Below are 17889 nucleotides of genomic sequence, written 5' to 3'. Positions count from 1 at the left end.
GATCTGCATGGAAGGGATTTACATTTAAAAGCCAGGGTTGCTTAAATCTCAAGGAGTGCAGTGTTGGGCTGTCTGGGGATAGGTATCATCCCTCTGGCAGCTGGTTGGTCATTTTTGAAATTAGAGGAACAAAGAATGACAGAATTTTGAATAAAAAAGGAGATTCTGTAGCACATAGTGCAAACTGCAACAGGCAACCAGCAAGAAGACCAGAGGACATGGTCTTAAACTGTGCCAGGACAGTGCAGGTTGTACATTAGGAGGAACTTCTCCAGAGAAAGGGTGATTAGATATTGGAATGGGCTGCCCAGGGAGGTGATGGACCCATCATGTCCAGAGGTGTTTAAGTAAAGACTGGATGTGGCACTCAGTGCCATGGTCTAGCTGACAGGGTAGTGTCCAGTCAAAGGTTGGACTTGATCATCTCAGAGCTCTTTTCCAACCCAGCTGACTCCGTACTTCTGTGACTCTGTAGCGGAAAGGACAAGGCAGGAGTGGGGGCAGCCAGCCCGCATCCATCCCACTTGCGAGGCTCCGGGACAATCTCAGGGTGCCAAGGGGTGATAGGAACAGCGGTCGCCATGCAGGAGGGTCTTAAGTCAGTGCCAGGCTCTCATCACCGTCTCTAATTAACACACTTTGCCTTGGGATGGGACCTCCCAGCGCTGCCTCAGACGTCCCGACACGGCGTGCCTTAGCGAGAACTAAAGCACTGGGGTCCGGACAGTGAAGCCCCCGCAGAGGGGGTCGAGTGATGCTGGGGGTCCCTGGCCCGGGGATCCCCCGGGGGTGCGAGGGCCGCCGGCCGCGCCCGGACTACACCTCCCAGCGTGCCCCGCGCGGCGGGACGGTGCGGGGCCGCTTCCGGGTTGGCCAGCGCGGTGTGTTTACTTCCGGCCGCGCCAGTGCGCGAGTGTCAGCCCGGGGGGGGGCACCCGGCGGCCGCCCCGCCCGCGGCCGGGGAGGGACCGACCGACCGACGGAGCGACCGGGGCACGGACCGACGGACACAGCGGCCGAGGGAGGAGCCCCGAGCGCGCACCGGCCCCGGCCCCCATGAGCGGGCGGTGAGCGGCGAGTCGGCGGCCGCGGGAGCTTCCCGGCGCGGCGGGACCCAGCCATGGACTGGCTCATGGGGTGAGTGGGGCCCCCTCTCTGTCCCTCCCTCCGGAGCTCTCCCGGCCCGGCCATGGCGGCCCCGCTGCCGGCAGCCCGAGCCCCGCGTGCGGCGCAAATGACTAATCAGTTCCTGCCGGCGGGAACGGGAGCGGGAACGCGGCTGCAGCTCAGCCCCGGGCGTCCCTGGGTGCAGCCGCCTGCGCCCGCGGCGACGACGGGGCGCACAGGAGCCCTTGTCTGGTCCCGAGCGGTGGCTCTCTGAAAAGTAACTTTTCCTTCCCTTTTGGGGTATAGGCAGGCTAGGTGTGGCAACTCTCTGTGCTTCCCACCCATGCAGTGTGGGGCTAATCCCCCTGCGACAGAGCATGTAAACCGAAAGGCGTGCCAAGGTTTAAACGGCTCTCTGGGGGGAGGAAGAAGAGACCTCGGCAGAGATTAACGCCAAATCGGAGCCACGCCAGGGGGCTTGGATAGCCTGGGATTAATAGTGCTAATTACACAGAGACAGAAGGTAGAGAGCTGTTTGCTGCAGGTTTTAGGTCTGGAAGCCTCAGTGCAGGAGAAGGAGATGCAGTTGATGGGAGCGACCTGATACGCTACCAGTATCCCAAGCAAGATTTTCTCGGTTACTTCTTGCATGAATTGTGCGGGCGACCTACACTCAGGTGAACTGTGAATAATTATGCTTCTAAATCGCATGAGCACTTGGTTTATGCTCCAGCAAAACTAGCGCTGCTGTGATAACTTGCTACCCTTAGTTTGTTCTTCACAGCAGTTTGGTCCAGTTCCTGAACATGGTCTTTGCCATCTGGGTTGCCTCCTTTTCTAACACTAATGTCCCTAGAACACAAGGTAAACTATTTTGTCGCTGTTGCTGGATGTAGTGTATTTAGAAAGGTCATTCGCGTGCGTGTTGCCTTTTGTCTGCAGCTGATCTCTTTGGTGGTGGGAGTGCACTTGTTACTTGCCTTCACACGGGTCGTGTCCGACTCTGGAACCAGCTGTCAATACAAAGTTTTACTGTGAGTCTGACTCCTCACTCACTCTGATGGAGGGAATGCTGAATATCTGTGGGGTGGACACCGATGGCTGGCTATTCCTCCAGCAGGCTGAGCAGCAGAAGTGCAGTATTTGTGGCATGTGAAGGGGTCTGGGTGCCATGTACTGCAGACCTTGTGTCTTGTAAGTCTGAGGGCGGCACTCTGTTGTTACATGGTGTCAATGAAAATAGAAATGACGAGCTTGTTTTGATGTGTTTTGTAACACCCACAAAGCACAGGTGGTCTGTTACACTGACTTTGTAAAAGTAAATGCCCGAGTGTCAAAGAGTGTTACTGTAATTACAAAAAAAGGTCAGATCCAGGACTTATGCAGGATACTAGTATGACTCAAAATGCCCCACTACAACAGCTGTACTTACTCTGTGCAAATTATATTGTAAACCAGAAAGGAATCAAGGTTTGTTTTAGCCAAACTCTCAGTATATTAGAATGATGGTTTTCTTGTGAAAAATATTTTGGGCTTCTTGAAGTTGCCGCAAAAAAATTGGCATTTGTTCTGTACTTTTTTACCCAGGGTGGGTGGATCCGTACATGTGTGGAAAAGACTTGCCTGTTTTCCCCATTGTAATGGGAATGGATCCTGAGTCATTTGTGCATTACTTGCTTGTTCTCAGCTATTTCCTGATACGTTTCTCTCCTGACCAAACCCAGTATTGTCCCACTGATGCTCTTAGTGTTTTCTCCTTTAAAACGTTGTTAGTTCTATTTGTGCACATTTTGGGGAGGATGGTTGTATGTGATTATGGCAGGGAGGGGGAAGCATTGATATTTTGAAGTGGGAAAGGCTAAGAATCCTGAGGGACCCTTTCTTATTTCTGGCCAAGTTATGCCTGCTGTTAGCAACTGTCTTTGTAAATGGAAACATCCGTCCTGCTGCTTGACAAAGAAGTTGAGGACGTTTGTCTGCCCAGGCAGAAGTTTGGGTAATGCCACTCGCTCAACCTTTCTTTCGGTGGGAACTTCAGATGTTTGGGTCTCTGGTGTGAGGAGGGCAGGGCTGAAGAAAAGCCTGCAGAATAGTAGGAAAACAGGTCTCTCCCAGTAACACATTAGTTGGCGTCGATGCCTCTGGCAAGCAAAATATATTGGTCTGCTTCTTGGTGGTGTTTCTCTTTCCCGAGTCAGTGTTGTCACTAATAAAACCACTGTGATCATTCTTGTTCCTGACTGCTTTGGTAAGGTGGTGGTTTGCAATTTCAGCTTTCCATGCACTTTCCCTAACCCTTGCAGAGGGTCTTGTATGTCTCCTCATCTGTTGTGCTTTCTTAACCTTTTGGTGTGAAAAACACCTCTGTGTTTTAACTTCGTGTTACTGAGAAATGATCCTTCAAGTGCAAGTGAGTTAAATTAGGCAGCAGTAACAGTTGCTCCTGTTCTAGATCTCGACCCTTCAAGCTGGTGTCGCATTTATCTGATAGACATAGTATAGAGCGAGATCTGCGTTATTCCTTCCTGGTCCTCCCCTTCTCTTGTGGTCCCTAATCGTACCACTGAGAGCGGCAGCCCAAGTGTCTCTGATTGCCTCAGAGTACTCAATATACAAGAAAACGGAAGCTGAAGCTTACAAACAATAGTGAATTTATTACAGATTAACAAACAGCTACAGGCTTATGTGGTCACACAGCAAAACTTCTCTGGGTGCTGCCTGCTGTTCAGTCAAGTGCTTCAAAATCCAGTCAAGTCCTAAGGAAGAAAGCTGAAAAGAATGAGCTGCTGGCATGGTACGGTGCTTAGTTTAGCACCAAAGTAAAGCCAGAGTATTTTCTGTGATTGATTAGTGTATTTTGCCCTTCCACTGAATTCAGCATTAATACTGATGCTGGTGAAACACTATGGTTTCTTCTGGGCCTTCTCTCAAAAAAAAAAAAAAAAAAAAAAAAAAAAAGACCATTTTGATCTTATTTGTTTTACATAGCATGCATTCTAAGTGCAATTTTGACTAGAGATCAGTGTTGCTTAATTGCTTTGCTCAACAACGTTTGCCAGAGATCCATATTACCCGATTTGGAAGAGATTCCAAACTTTTGTGTTGCAAATAGCATTGATCTGCTCTTGAAGTTCAAAGTAGCAACAAAGGCAGGCATTGTGCCTTCACTTACGAAACGTGGTTTTTAAGCTTGTTTTAAAATTTCATAATTGGATGGGAGTAAAACGTATTAATGGTGCTAATAAATCTGACATGGTGTCAATTATTTTTCATCTTCAGCAGTGCTGTCTGATGCTGTAATGCGTTTTTTCATAAGAGAGGAGGGTTGTGTACTGTAGTGGTTTTGGTAAACCCTTATGTAATAAGGAAAGAGAGAAACAAAGTATTTTACAAATTATTACCTGTTAAACACAATCATAATTTGATCTTCATCTGTACTATAAACTTTGTAGTTTAGTAGGTTAATAGACTATACTGATTGAAGCTGAGACAGCTGCTTACATCGATTTGACAAAGATTCACAGCTCCTTCTCTCAGGCTTTATTAGAGTATAAAGTGTAATAAAGAGAGAGAGGCTGTCTGCAAGAGAGATTTCTTCTCCATTTAAGTTTTAGATCTTGTTATCCATGCAGTCATACCATCCCTTTTAGATCTTGTTGTCCATACAGTCATACCATCCCCTGCTCAGTTATTTGTTCTTCCATATGTTGCCTTAGTGACTTGAAAAGAAGGGCCTAAAAATGATTGAAGGCTATGCTTTTCTCATATTCCACATTTTCTGCTTTGAGGACGGTTAGAGAAAAAGCAATGGCCTAGAAAGATAAGGAAAATACAAATGGCAGAAGAAGTAAACTTCTGGTCAGGACATTTGTGCCCAAAGACAGCACAGATTATTTCTGTCTCCTCAGGTGGTCTGTGGTCTGCAAGACATAGCAAGTGGCTACAGCTGTAAACTGAATAATGCCTAATTGAAACTAATAGCCCTCACACTTGCAGATTTTACTTTGTAATGTTGGTTAATCCATTGTAAACACCACATATATGTGCTGCATTGCATAGTCTTCATCTCATCAAGATAGGTAGTTGGAAAGTATGTTGTAGTGAGATAACACAGTAATTATGCAAATTCAGTCTTTTTGAGTATATGCTATAGTGGTGTTTTTTAAAAAACAGTGCAAAAGAACTTCTCAAGGTCAGCACACTGCTAGATTTGTTTGGTAGAGGAGACTTGTATGTCATGCATTTATTTTATTCAGCTATAACTGTCAGGGACTTAAATTTAAGCTGGCAGTTGTTTCATTTGTTTTGGATATAGGATTTTGCCATGCTATCCCTGCAGTAATTCTGAAGGCTAGAAGGAAAGTAACACATACTGCTGTTTCATTGTCTTCCATTGCACATTTGTGGAAGGATCTTTAAGAAATGTCCTCATAAGGCCTTAAGACACTGTCCAGTTCAAGACAGGCTATGGTGAAATAGGAATAGCATTGTCATGCAGAAAAGTCCTAACCTTGAGCCAGAACAGCTGAGGACTAGATGTGAAAAAAGCACACCAGTGTTCGAGTTCTGAGTCAGTACAGATCCAATATGCTGTTTGTCACCTGTTAGACTAAACCTTTGTTGTTTTTGAATAGGTGCACTATCATAGGATATCTCGGATTGGAAGGGAGCCATGAGGATCATCAAGTCCATTAACTGTAAGGAGTGCATCTTGTAGTGGGAGCAATGAGAAATCATGCAGCAAGCTTAGCTGTCAGTTTGGCTGGTGCATAATACAGCTGAACCTGCTTTTACCTAGCAGACCTTTCATACAAAAAGTAGGTAATGATTTTCATTCTGGGTACCATTCAAAACTTCCTAATTATAGCAAATATTTCTATTAAAAGGAAGAAGGGAATAACACTGCAAGTTCTTCAGCTGCTGTAGCTGTAGGGAATGCTTTCCCCTTTCTTCCCTTTAGTCATCTCCTGTGAAGAAATTCTCTTGCCTTTATAAGGCAGTCTTCCCTCTACAAACTGCTGCAACCTCTCACCTTTCACAGCTCACATGGCGTGTATCTTTGTTCTGTTTTTGAACTGACCTCACAACAGGTGTTTCCCTTGCATTCCCTTCCCTGCAGATTCTTGGCCTCACATGCCATTTTCCCTACTTTGAGGAGGAAGAAAATAACTCAGAACCAGTAAACCAGACATGTATGGTCTCATTGGGCAGAAAAAATTCACATGTTCCTTATTTGCTTCTATTTATAGGTGTAACATTACCTATGGGGTCCCAGGTTGCTGTCCCCAGATAAATCTAGGTCTGTCTGTGAACCACTGGCACTCCATTCACTGCTTACAGATGAGACTTCAATACTACTTCAAAACCTTAGCAGACATGAGCAGTACCTCTGCTAAAGCAGAGCTTAACTGTGAAACAACTACGTAACACTGTCTGCAGGTAAAATTAGATCTTCATTAAATATTAACTTGTAATATTCATTAGTATAGTAGTGGAAATGTGCTGTTGCTTTGAAATGTGAGTTTCAAGGGCTATTAGAGTTGTAGAAAAGGAGTCATGACTGTAAGAGAGCAATTTAAATTTTTCAGGTGTGTTGTTGCCTTACATCTCCCTGCTTCTGAAAGTGCTCAGTTATATTACTGAGATGGTCACTGCTAAGGTTCTTCTTTTGTAGTGCAAAACAGATAGCAAATAACTGCAGAGCCTTGCTCCCTGAAGTGTCCTGGTATAGTTAATTATTGATTTCTTGGAGAAAATGCCAAAGAAATCCTGCATTTTAAAACCTTTGTTACTTCAGCAAACCACAGAATTTATCAGTTACTTTGCTGAGTATGGTGCATGGGTTAATACTGGTTTTATCTTATTAGAGTGCTCTTTTTCCAACATGTTGAGGGATAAGAAGAGTAGGTAATTTTCCAGGTCCCTAAAATAAAATGAGCTATTACTTTGCCTAGAAAAGGAGTTGAGTATTCTTTAAGTGTAGCAATACTCCTTCCTTGCATGTCTCTGCATGTTACTCTCTCCTCCTTTGCAGTAGCATCAGGATTCAGGAAGGCTGGTAGGTTAAGACACTCATCTGAAGGAAAACAAATATTTTTTTTTTAAATTTATTATTCTGCCTTGTTTCCTCTGCTCAGGTTAGTTTTCAGCTAAATGAGTTCCTGCAGCCTGTTTGTGTAGCTACATGAATAATGTTGTTAGCACTATTGGTGTTTGTGAGAACACAAAGCTTAGAGAACACTTACTTTGGTGGCAGCAAGGACTTAACTGAATGTAATCATGTAGTAATGTGATTATTAGTGGTAATTACTCTGAAAATAATTAGTGATCTATCTTCTGGTGATGTATCCTGCTTGAATGTTGAGAAGAACTGCAGAATGTCTGAAAATAGGGGATGCCATGACTAGGCTGGTATCCTGGAGCAGGCAGTGGCATCAGAGCACTGTCACAGTTGCTGTCCCACAGTGTTACATTCACTTTATGGCTAAACTGTAAAAATACTCATCGTGAACTGCATATTTATATATTTATATGTTTACAGACTTTACAATTGTCTGTAAATCATGTTTCATCTACCTGAGAGAAGTGCTGGCTGTGTCATGGTGTGAATGTGAAGGTAGGTGGTATTTTGGGTGCCTGGCTGAATCCAGCAGTCTGATTCAAGAGAGCGTTCAGGAAGCTTGGTTCATGCATGATGGCCTACATAACTTTGCCATATTTCACTGGCAGTTTCCATCTGTTACATCTGCTGGATGTGGGCCCAGAGAAAGCATACTTGAAAGAGTAAAATTAATAAGAGACTGCAATTTTTAGATAGCTCTGCATACAAGTTTGAACTCGGTGTTGTCAGATCTGCGTATTCTGCCATCACTGATGACCTAGCAAGCAGCTTTAATGTGTGTTTCTGCTAGTGGAATACTACTGAAGTGATCTTGTCCATTGTATTCTACCCATGTTTAGCCTTTTACAATTGGTGATAAGGTTGTGAAGCTTGCTTGCTAGGTTCTGTTTTTCAAAATCCTTCTTAGCAATTTTTCCACTCATCTTACTCTGCAGTTACAAAAAAAAAAAAAAAAAAAATTAAGCTGTCCTTAACTGTACATAAAATGAATAAATCTTATTATTTAAATTTATTTTTGCAGTCGTGTTGTTTAGAGTAGTACTGGAAAGCGTTACATCAAGTGGGATGACTTGAGGAAGAACTGTTGCTTCATGGCCTTGTTCTGGCGCTTCAAACAGTTGCAGTCTAGGAGCTTCCCTGTTCCTGAGACAGTGTGCAGTAGTTCTAAATAATTTAATTTTGCAGCTAGAATGATGAATATAACTAAATACCTGAAGAGCAGTGTGATAATTTTAGCATTTGGAAGGGAAAAAATGGCAGTTTTCTCAAAAGTTAGTTTCCTTTTATCCTGCCAGCCAAGAGAAACTGGTCAAGGTGCAAGTTTTTCACACAACCTGCAAACCTCTGTTCCTGACTGTGGAAAAAGAGCATCGAACACACATATACACGCACACAAAAATAACCCCCAAACCAGAATTTAGGTGCAATTTTCTGAAGAATGTCACAGATTAAACTGGAATCAAGACAGGAATGACTGTCACAGATCAAATTCCTTCTTCCTCTGAGCACTGAAAGTAAAGCCATTAAGCTAGAATGTAAGCATGCAGAAAACTGTATCTCTAAATGATCCAGGTCTGGTAACTCAAGCTCATCAGAATAGATCTGCATGCTTTTTAATTTCTTTTCCCCTTCTTTTTCACTGCTTAGGTGATAAAGGTGGTCCCTGAATATTTTTATCATCAGTGTTCAGTGACTGGATCACTGTTGTCCCTTTTCTACTCTGAAATGTCTAAATACTTGGGACTTTTATCTGAGAACTCTCCTAGTATTTATACATAATGAACAGAAGCTGTGTGAAACAGGTTGCATAGAGGTGATCTTGAGCCTTATTTTTTTTTCCTGACTGCTTCAGTTCATAAACTTCAGTCTAGAATTTCCTAATTTGGAGAACATGTTTCTTTTACATGGTGCTTCATAAACCAGCATGGAGTTGCTCGGGAGAGGCTTTGTTCCTTCTTTACAAGTTATGCAAAACTGGATGGAGATGTTTTTTAAGAGGAGGTGTCTGCTCTGCGAATAGGCTCAGGTTACAGGATGAACTCAGTGGTTTCAGGTTTGTCAGGTAAATGATAAATAGCTTTTTTCCTTCAGTCAGTCTTCTCTCTGATGATATCCAGGTGTTGCTGGAACTCCAATCTGTACAACCTTCCTGATTGTCATGTCTACAAGAGTGTTAGTGTGTGGCTGTTTTCCATCAGATACAAAGGGAACCAAGTTTGTAGTGAGGGCTACTAACTTTTATTAGTTATTAACAAAAGTACTTGGGAAAGAAAGAAAAAGCTTCTGGGCATGCTTGTATCTCTAGTTTATGTTAATAACCTGTCTTGAACAAAAGCATGCTAATAGTACAGTTCCAGGCCAGCTGGAGAATCTCACCTGCTGGTTTAGCAGGGGACTGGTACCTTTTTAAGGAGCTGACCAGCCTACATTCAAAAAGCCATATTTGGGCACTGGTCTTGCTATTTAAGGTTATCTGAATATCTTCTAGCAAGAGAAAGAGGTTAGAAATGGAAGTACTTGCAGATTCTGTTCTAGGGTATTCAAATCCTCTGATGGCTCTAATTTTTTTCCAATGTTGTCTTACTTTGTTCTGTGAGCCAACCTTTCTTGGTTTCCTTGTAATTTCCGATTGGGGTGCCTGTGCTAACCTGCAGTTCTGATGTTCTTATGGTCTTGTCTGTGCCTCCTTTTTGTTGTAGCCAGATAGTGCCTTTTTTTTTTTTTTTTTTTAATTAGCTGAGTTTTGAGGTTTGGGAGAAATATGACTGCTAAGAGGCGAACAAAAACAGTGAAAGGGTACTTCATCTTAATGACTGTAGCTTTTTTTTCGTTCAATTCTAGCCTTAATCTTGCAAGGCAGAGGGTCTGTTGGCCACCCCTCTGCTGCTTGACTTGTTGGGCATTAAGGAGTAATGTTTCTTTTGCACCATATTCCTGGATGGGCAAGTAACAGCAGTTGTTCCTACTGTGTCCCTTCTTCACTTGATTGTTGTGGTGCCATTGGTGATGAGCAATTTTTGAAGACTAAAATGAAATCTCAGGGGTTTTTTTTGATGTATTTATGAATGTTTCTTGTTAGGCATATGATAGGCTTTTAGCATGTGGTCTGGTGTAGCATAGGTTTTAGCTTTGAGTTATGGGTGCTATTCAAAATGCTGAATTGGGTAATTTGCATTCTTATAACCGCAGAGTGTCTGTACTGAGGTTGTCTCCCTTGCCCCACCCTGATGAATATGAAGGTACTGGCCTGAGTCACTTGAGCTTGTTGAGGCTTGAGCAAGTGGAGTAAAGTGCTATGAAAACTCATCTAAGAAAGGGGAGATTGTGGGTTCGTGCTTGTAATGCACAAGCATTTCGGTATTTAATTGCAAGTTTGTAGGTAATGTGGTTGGTTTGCCTTTTAAGGGGGGGCCTTTCTGTTTTCACACAGTACTGTAGTAAGCTGGTGGTTTTTGTTTTGGTGGTTCTTTTTTTTTTTGTGTGTTTATAAGAATTTTTCCAGACTTGTTTCAGACAGGATGTGCACAGTCATCCACTAAAATGTAGGCAGTTGTTACTATATGTGGTACAACTTTTTAAGTGGGCAAGGTATTATTTACATGTTCACAGGCTTGTATTCTCTTATTATTGTTAACAGAATCAATGTTTCTGTTTAAATCAAGTTCTTCCTGGTTTTAGGTAGAGTGAAAACTTACTCTCACTGTTGGACTCCTTGGGAGTACTGACAAGGAGGCAGCTTGTTAATTGAAGAAGTATTTTCTGCAGTTCATTAAGCACATGCAGTATAATCCACTATATTGCAGGAGAAAATCACTTGCTGGGTTTTTTTGTTTGGTTTATTTGTTTGCTTTTTCTAGTCATAATCCATTCTGTAATTAAACAAGAAATATTCTTACCTAGTAGATCTATTGAATTCCCATGTTTAAACATTTTATTCTGAAACATGGGGGATGTTATTATAAAATAAAAAAGTTGGCAAGAATTTCTTGAGAAGGAAGTAACTTTATTATAAAGACAGACAAATTTAAACACATTGGTTGTACTTGTTTAGATGTGTCATCCACCCACAGTATTTCTGAGCCAAGCCAAAAATGTAAAATAAAAAGGTGTTAAATATTTCGGTGGGCATCACGATTTAAGCTAACGTGGAAGTTGCTTAACTTCTGAAGGACACCTTCCATGAAGGTCTTGACGTGTTTTAAAAGATGCAATTCAAATTCACTCCTTTGATTTCTTGAGTGTAAAAGCACTCTTCCAATGACAAAAAGTAGAAAAAAAAATTTAATAATTTGGAAAACAAACCTGAGAGTTCATGAGAGATGTCATCAGGCTGATAGTCCCCCATGCTAAAAACAGCCTTGGTGTCTGAGTAAGCAGATAGGTGTTGAGCAAAGAGGAAGCAAATATAGGAATAAGTATGGTGTTTATACATGTAATAAAACTTTACTAGCACAGACATCATCATTTCCTGTCTGGGTTTAATAAAGGAATGATAATTATTTTCCATTATTACTAAGGCCTTGATATTTTTATAAAATACTGCATATAATAGTATCTTACGTACAATCACTGTTGGTAATTGAACTATAGCTGTCAAAACAAATGCCCAAAGAGCTTGGATCTGGGGAATTCCAGTACGTGCCTGACGTAAAAGAGTAATTTATTGTTCATCCAGATAAATGTCTGTGGCCTGGTTTGTCACGTGTTTCTATTTAGCAAGCAGAGGCCTGCAGCAGGCTATCAGGTATTACAGGACATTGTGTTTCTGTCTGTGGGGACTTCTCACTTGCCTGTGGCTGCGAAAATTATTGCCTGCCCTTCAATCCCTGGCCGATAGTTCTTGTCTCGTGGCTTGTATGTAATACTTTCTTCTGCTTGTGGACCTAGCACAGTTTTATAAGAAGGTGCGTATGAGGTTTATTTGGATCTGTGACTTTACAGGCAAAAGATCTAGTCCCAGATACACCAAAAATCAGTGTATGCACTTCGATGGTAGCACAAGTTAGGCCAGAAGGTAGTGCTGACCAGTCTCAAGGACTAAGGCAGAGAAACAGTGGTGATGATGTGAGGTGTGAACTCGAGGGCACCAACTACCAGGTCAGTGCACCCTTTGTGGACTACACAGAACCCGAGTGGGAAAGAACCTCTCTGCTTTCTGGAGGGCTTGATTTGCTGGTGTGATGGAAATTGAAACGTGATTAGGCTGAAATGTGCAGCTTTGTGTAAAATTTTGTCCTCTGCTGTTACCTCTGAAGCTAGAGTTTAGTAATTGTTCCATGTTTTTTGCTTGTACTGTGTCCATCAATTACTGTAGAAGCCAGGCTGGACATAGTCAAGCTATGGAACAGTGGAGAAGGTCAAAGGCTGTTGTGATAGGGGAGCCAGACTGCAAGTGCAAACGAAATCCACCCAGAACTTTTTGTTCCTAGCAAAGTGAAATAGGAAGATGTACTTGTTTTTTTCCCCTATTCCTCTTAATTCTGCAATTCACTAACCTTAAGTTTTTTTAAAATGGCACAAAGTTCTAGTAGTGCTACAGAGGGAAAGTTCATTAAAACTGTTTGGTACTGCTGACCAAACAATGGAGTAGATTGGTCAGTATTCATTAAAATAAGAGAAATAGTACATCCTAGGTTTGGTGTGTTTTTGGATGAAAAATAATGCATTGTTACTAAAGGGTGTTGCAAATATGAAGTTTCTCAAAGAGTCTATGTAAAATCAACTCTCTCCTTATCCTTTTGCTGGTATATGCCCAAGTATATGGACTTGTAACATGTAAAAATAAAAAAAGGCAGGACCCAACAGCTGTGGGAATAACTAATGGAAACTGGATCCATGTTCCCACTGAAAGTAATAATGTTCCTGCTTACAGGAACTCTCCCCATGACTTGTTTCTCTAAGATCCCTGGAGAATAGTGGTGTGGGTGGAGTGCACAGGACATGAAGTAAAAATACTGTGTGATAAACCTGTCTAAAAAGGAATCTACTCTCCAAGGGAGACAATGGTTATCATATAGCCATGGGCTACTCATTAACTCGTGGTTCCTAAAACAAATATTATTCTATAGTGACAGCTAGCTACTAACATGAAACTGTTACTTTTTAATCTCTCTCTTTTTTTTTTTTTTTGCCCCATTTTTTGGAGTCTAGTAGTAAAATGGCAATGTGAGTTTCACAGCAGGTGCTCAAACCTCCAAAGAAAGAATGAATTCTCAGGTATGCTCTTGTTACAAAATTAAACCCAGAAGACCTTCAGGTTAACTGGGTTTCAGTAAAAACTTTTTCTGCTTCATCATGTGGAAAAGCAACACCAATTTCAAAAATGAGGGGGAGAATAAGGCAAAAGTGGGTTTAAAAACAATTTACTTGCCAGCATACTTTGACAATAAAGAACAATTTTGTTGTATTGGATAACACTAGAAGGCTGGAATAATAATAAATAGGAAGAATTTTTGTATACAGCCTGTGGCTGAGCTGAGGATTTAAACTGTATGATTCACTAAGGTAAATCATACAGTTCTGTAAAGATTAACCACATTAGCAAAAGTACTAGCTAGGATAATGCATCAAAGCTGAGCAGTCAGTTGGGAAGAAATTTCTCCTGGGATATGGTTTTGGGCAATTAGCTGTGATTCCAGAGATCTATGGAGTCTTCTGAATTGTTATGGTGTTGGCTAGTATCAGAATGGAGTACTGGTCTTGGTAGGCTGTTGTGTTGCATTACGATAGTTCTGAGGTGCAGAGGTAGATAGTCAGAACATATTTGCTTAACAGCACAGTAAAGCCTAATCTTTTGTTTGCAAATACCTCCCCTTTTTATGTACCGGAAGTTGAAATGCTCCACAAAAATCTGAGTGCTAGAGAGGGACAAGAATGTAACTCCCTTCTAAAATACTTCTTGTAACACTCATTTCCAGTATCTGTTTCTTCTTAGAAAAGTACTAAATGTACTGGTGTTTGAGTTTGGAAAAGAACAGGTGTTTGAGTTTGGAAAACTTTAAGTAGTCATGGAATGTCTTTCCTTGGGATTTTTAAGTCATAGACTAGTTGTACCTTTTCACCTCTAAGATGTCTGACAGGAAGATTAAGAAATTGATACCTCTTTTTCATTGTTTTAAGTTAATACCTTTTTGACTATGGTCGAAATTTTCAGATTTATTATTCATGAAGTCAGCTATCTTGTTAGCATATTTCATTCTTGCATTTGTTTAGGGGCGCTCAATTATGGTATGGGGTTCTGAAGGATGATGTAAGTCACTCTTTTTCTGGTATTTGCTGTTCCCCATTGTTGAAATGTCACCTTTGGGACTGTGACTGTTATTTGACAAATGTTAATCTTTCTAGTAACTTCTAATGATCTTGATAATGCAATGATAATGAGAGAAGAAGATGGAAATGGCTACTGGGGGAGAAGATTTGAAGTTCTGTGGACTTAGAGGTATTCCAGGATATTAATACTGAATCATGGTGGTGCTCTTGCTGTTATTTCTAGTTTTCTAGAGGCGAAAATATGCCACCTTTTCCCTTTCTTCCCCAGAAGGAGCTAAGAATTAAGGTAGAGTCTGTTTTAACATCATCAAGTATAGAATATAAATTAGGAAATGAGACCACTTGGTTGGTATTACTGTTGTATTACTGATCTCCTGTTGTTTCTCTAATCTGTACTTCCTTGTTTTTCTTATGATAGGTCTTTTCCAAAGACAAATATCTACTTGGGTTGGGGATGTGTTTTCAGAGAAGCCAGATGGTACATTGGCCTTGGTGGTGTTGAATCTGCAGTGCTTCCTGAACAGTTTAAATACTTGAAACTTGCTTATTCCTCTTGGTTATTCTGAGCTTAAGCTTTTGAAATTTATATAAACTTCTGTCACAATCTGAAGAATTGTTTTCAGTCTGGTAATTTTTAGTAATTAAAACAAAATAATGCAGTAAAATAGTTTAAGCAGAGTTTGCTGATTATAATCCTTCAGTAGGAGTTACTTTAGCATCTGGAAATTGGAAATTAAAAGATGATTGGTTGAAGGTGCTTTCCCTAAATGTAATTGCCATTTAAAATTATGTAAATGCCAAGTTGAAATTTCTTCAGAAAGAATGCTTAGGGTGAGGATCTGTGATAAAGAGAATAATGATTGGGGTTTTTTTGTCTCATTAGGTGAGTGCTTTCCCCGTTGATGGGGTTTTGTTGGTGTTGTGTGTGCACAAGAGGGATCTCAGTACGTGTTCGAAATACACTTTGTATTTCTTAGTTCTGTGATTATTCTCTGGCACTAGCTTAATAAGCCTAGCTTTATTTATGTAGTATAAATAGAGGAGAAAAATCTTGATCAGGAGACATAAATACTAAGTATGTGGAAGAAGAAGAAATGATTCTGCTGGGTACTGCAAGGAGTAATGTATAACCAAGCCAGTTCAAGCAGCTGATAGTTGAATACTACCTGGGATTTGTTGGTATCATGCTGAGAATAAATCAGGTTTGTGTAGTGAATGGAAACGACCTTTTTATGTTCCTTGGAACTTTTTGCACTTTAGGCTTATGAAAACCTACTGCTCTTCCACAGCTTCCTTCTTTAGTAGGTTTTAAATCAAATTGTTACAAAAATACTGTGTACAGGTTAATTGTGCATGTAGATTTCTCAAGAATTTGCATTGGTAACTTGGTTCAAAAGATAACTAAAGTATGTATTGCAGTGTCCAACATTTGAGTCTTGTACCTCTGCACTTCCTGGTGAGATTCTGTTTTCTTCAAAATACAGTAGGACGTGACTCATTCAGGTATTACATTCTCCAGAATATTTTGGAGAAGATTAAGTCCTGTATCATCTAAAGGATGACTTTGTCCTATGCCAAGGGAGTGATGGAGGCTGTAGCAGCTCTTACGAGCCTTTATCATGAAAAGGTGTGCAGGTAAGTGCTGTCTCTTTTGTCCTCTTTTCTCTAGAAGGTATAGCTTTTACCAAAACAAACCAGTGAAGAAGTTGCTGATTAATTCTTTGGATAATTGTGAAAGTAATTCGCATCTGAGAGTGGAAGGAAAACAAAAGAAAGTTAAACACGCAGTTCCTGCTTCCTCACATGCACTGTGGCAACAACATTTGTAACCTCCCTGACAGCCTTCAGTATGTTCCACCTTGTCCAAAGAAGAGCTGTCTGGATTTTTAGCATGGCTGTGCCAAAGCATGAGGTTCCCTCTCTACGGGGGAGAACTATTGCATTCCATTGCTCTTTTCTCCTTCCAGTAAGTTTACTAAGGACAGCATTTCTCTTACTACACCTTGCAGTAATAATAAACAGAGCTGACATATGCACGAACTAGGAATGTTTCTGAAGACTGATTATCTTTTAAAAGCCCCCAGGTAATGATTACTGGTATTTTATGTTGATCCATGTTAGACTACAGTTGTGACTGTTCTCAGTGTTTTGGGTGCTGCTGTAAATAAATTTGTGTTCAAAAAATTTGAATGATTGTCAGTATGTCCCAGTAGCCTCTGCTTGCTTTGATTTTCACTTCTGTGCCTCTGAGGGAGATATTTTTACCCAGTATCTGACAAGTGAATACAAATTTCTTCCATATGTGTCATTGCCATAGTGGTTTTTTTTGGTCATAGCTTGATATTATGAGAACAAAAGAAAGCTGGGGACCCTAGTGAGAATGTTAGAGAGGGATTAACAGAGCCTTGTAGCTATGGAGTTAAGCTGGGCTTCTGTTTTCACTGCCAGTGACATCTTGATTTATGCATACTGGGGATGTTTTTAAACACAGAAGCAATAGGAAATAAGACAGTTTGCTTCTAGCTTGTGCTTCCTGCAGGGCTTCTTGGCTTTGCCTTCCCGTTAGACAAGAGTATTCAGAGCATAATCTTGTTGTTCCATCCTCTTGTTGCCGTTTATTTGTTTGCTGGTTATGCAAAGCTCTCGGCTTGAATCTGTTCTCCCCTTGCCCAAATATTCCTTGAAGATGTAAGTTGGGAATGTGCATACAAAAAAAAAAAATCCCTTGTGCACATCCTGTTTTCCAATAGTGTTACTTCCTTCAGCGTGGTGCTCCTACTGAGAATACGACTCCACAGATATCTTGTGTGTCTGACCAAGGTGGTGACCGCTAAGGAGAGAAGTAGCCAAAACGGTGTAAGAGATGAGCAAGACCATTTTAACGAATGGATGGACTTGTCATTTTTTGAGTAGCATTTTGTATACTACAGATACCTTAGTAGTCTAAGTTGTGGTGCAGGATTTGGGTTTTTGTTGTTGGGTTTTTGTTCGTTTTTCGCAGGGTTCACAGTAAGAAAAAGGTAGTCAGTCTGGTAGCAGTTTGAATATTCACGCTGTCATTGTGGAGCAGTGTACCCGCTGATGAACTCACACAAACACTGAAAGCAGCAGTCTGGAACAGGAAAATAAACTTCTCCATTTACTTATTTCAAAGGTGCAGATTGCTGAGGTAAGCAAGCCTGCAAAGTTGAGATGGATTAGCTGTAAAGTAAGCCTTAACTACTGTGAAAACAAACCTTCTTCCATTGCCAAGCACTTCTGAGTGGCCTGTTGCTGGTCACTTGCTAAAAGGTGACATAATTTGCAATTCTAATAGTGTGACACCGTTTTCCTGCCGTGCTGAAATACTTCTCAGGATTTCAGCATTTATGAATATATTTCTAGTGAGCCTA

The 17889-nt window shown here is 41.2% G+C and overlaps 1 protein-coding gene across 1 annotated transcript in view; it reads left to right on the top strand.

Annotated features, from left to right (window-relative positions):
• Window positions 1–1019: 1019 nt before the first annotated feature.
• MOB2 (MOB kinase activator 2) overlaps window positions 1020–17889 on the top strand; it is a 110031-nt gene continuing 93161 nt past the window's right edge. The window contains exon 1 of the mRNA XM_039552505.1: window positions 1020–1137. Coding sequence (XP_039408439.1) covers window positions 1121–1137 — 17 coding nt within the window. The 5' untranslated portion in view covers window positions 1020–1120. The remainder of the gene's footprint in view (window positions 1138–17889) is intronic.

The sequence above is a fragment of the Corvus cornix genome, chromosome 5, assembly GCF_000738735.6.
Source record: "Corvus cornix cornix isolate S_Up_H32 chromosome 5, ASM73873v5, whole genome shotgun sequence".
Taxonomy (NCBI): Eukaryota; Metazoa; Chordata; class Aves; order Passeriformes; family Corvidae; genus Corvus; species Corvus cornix.
This window is presented reverse-complemented; position numbering and strand designations above follow the sequence as displayed.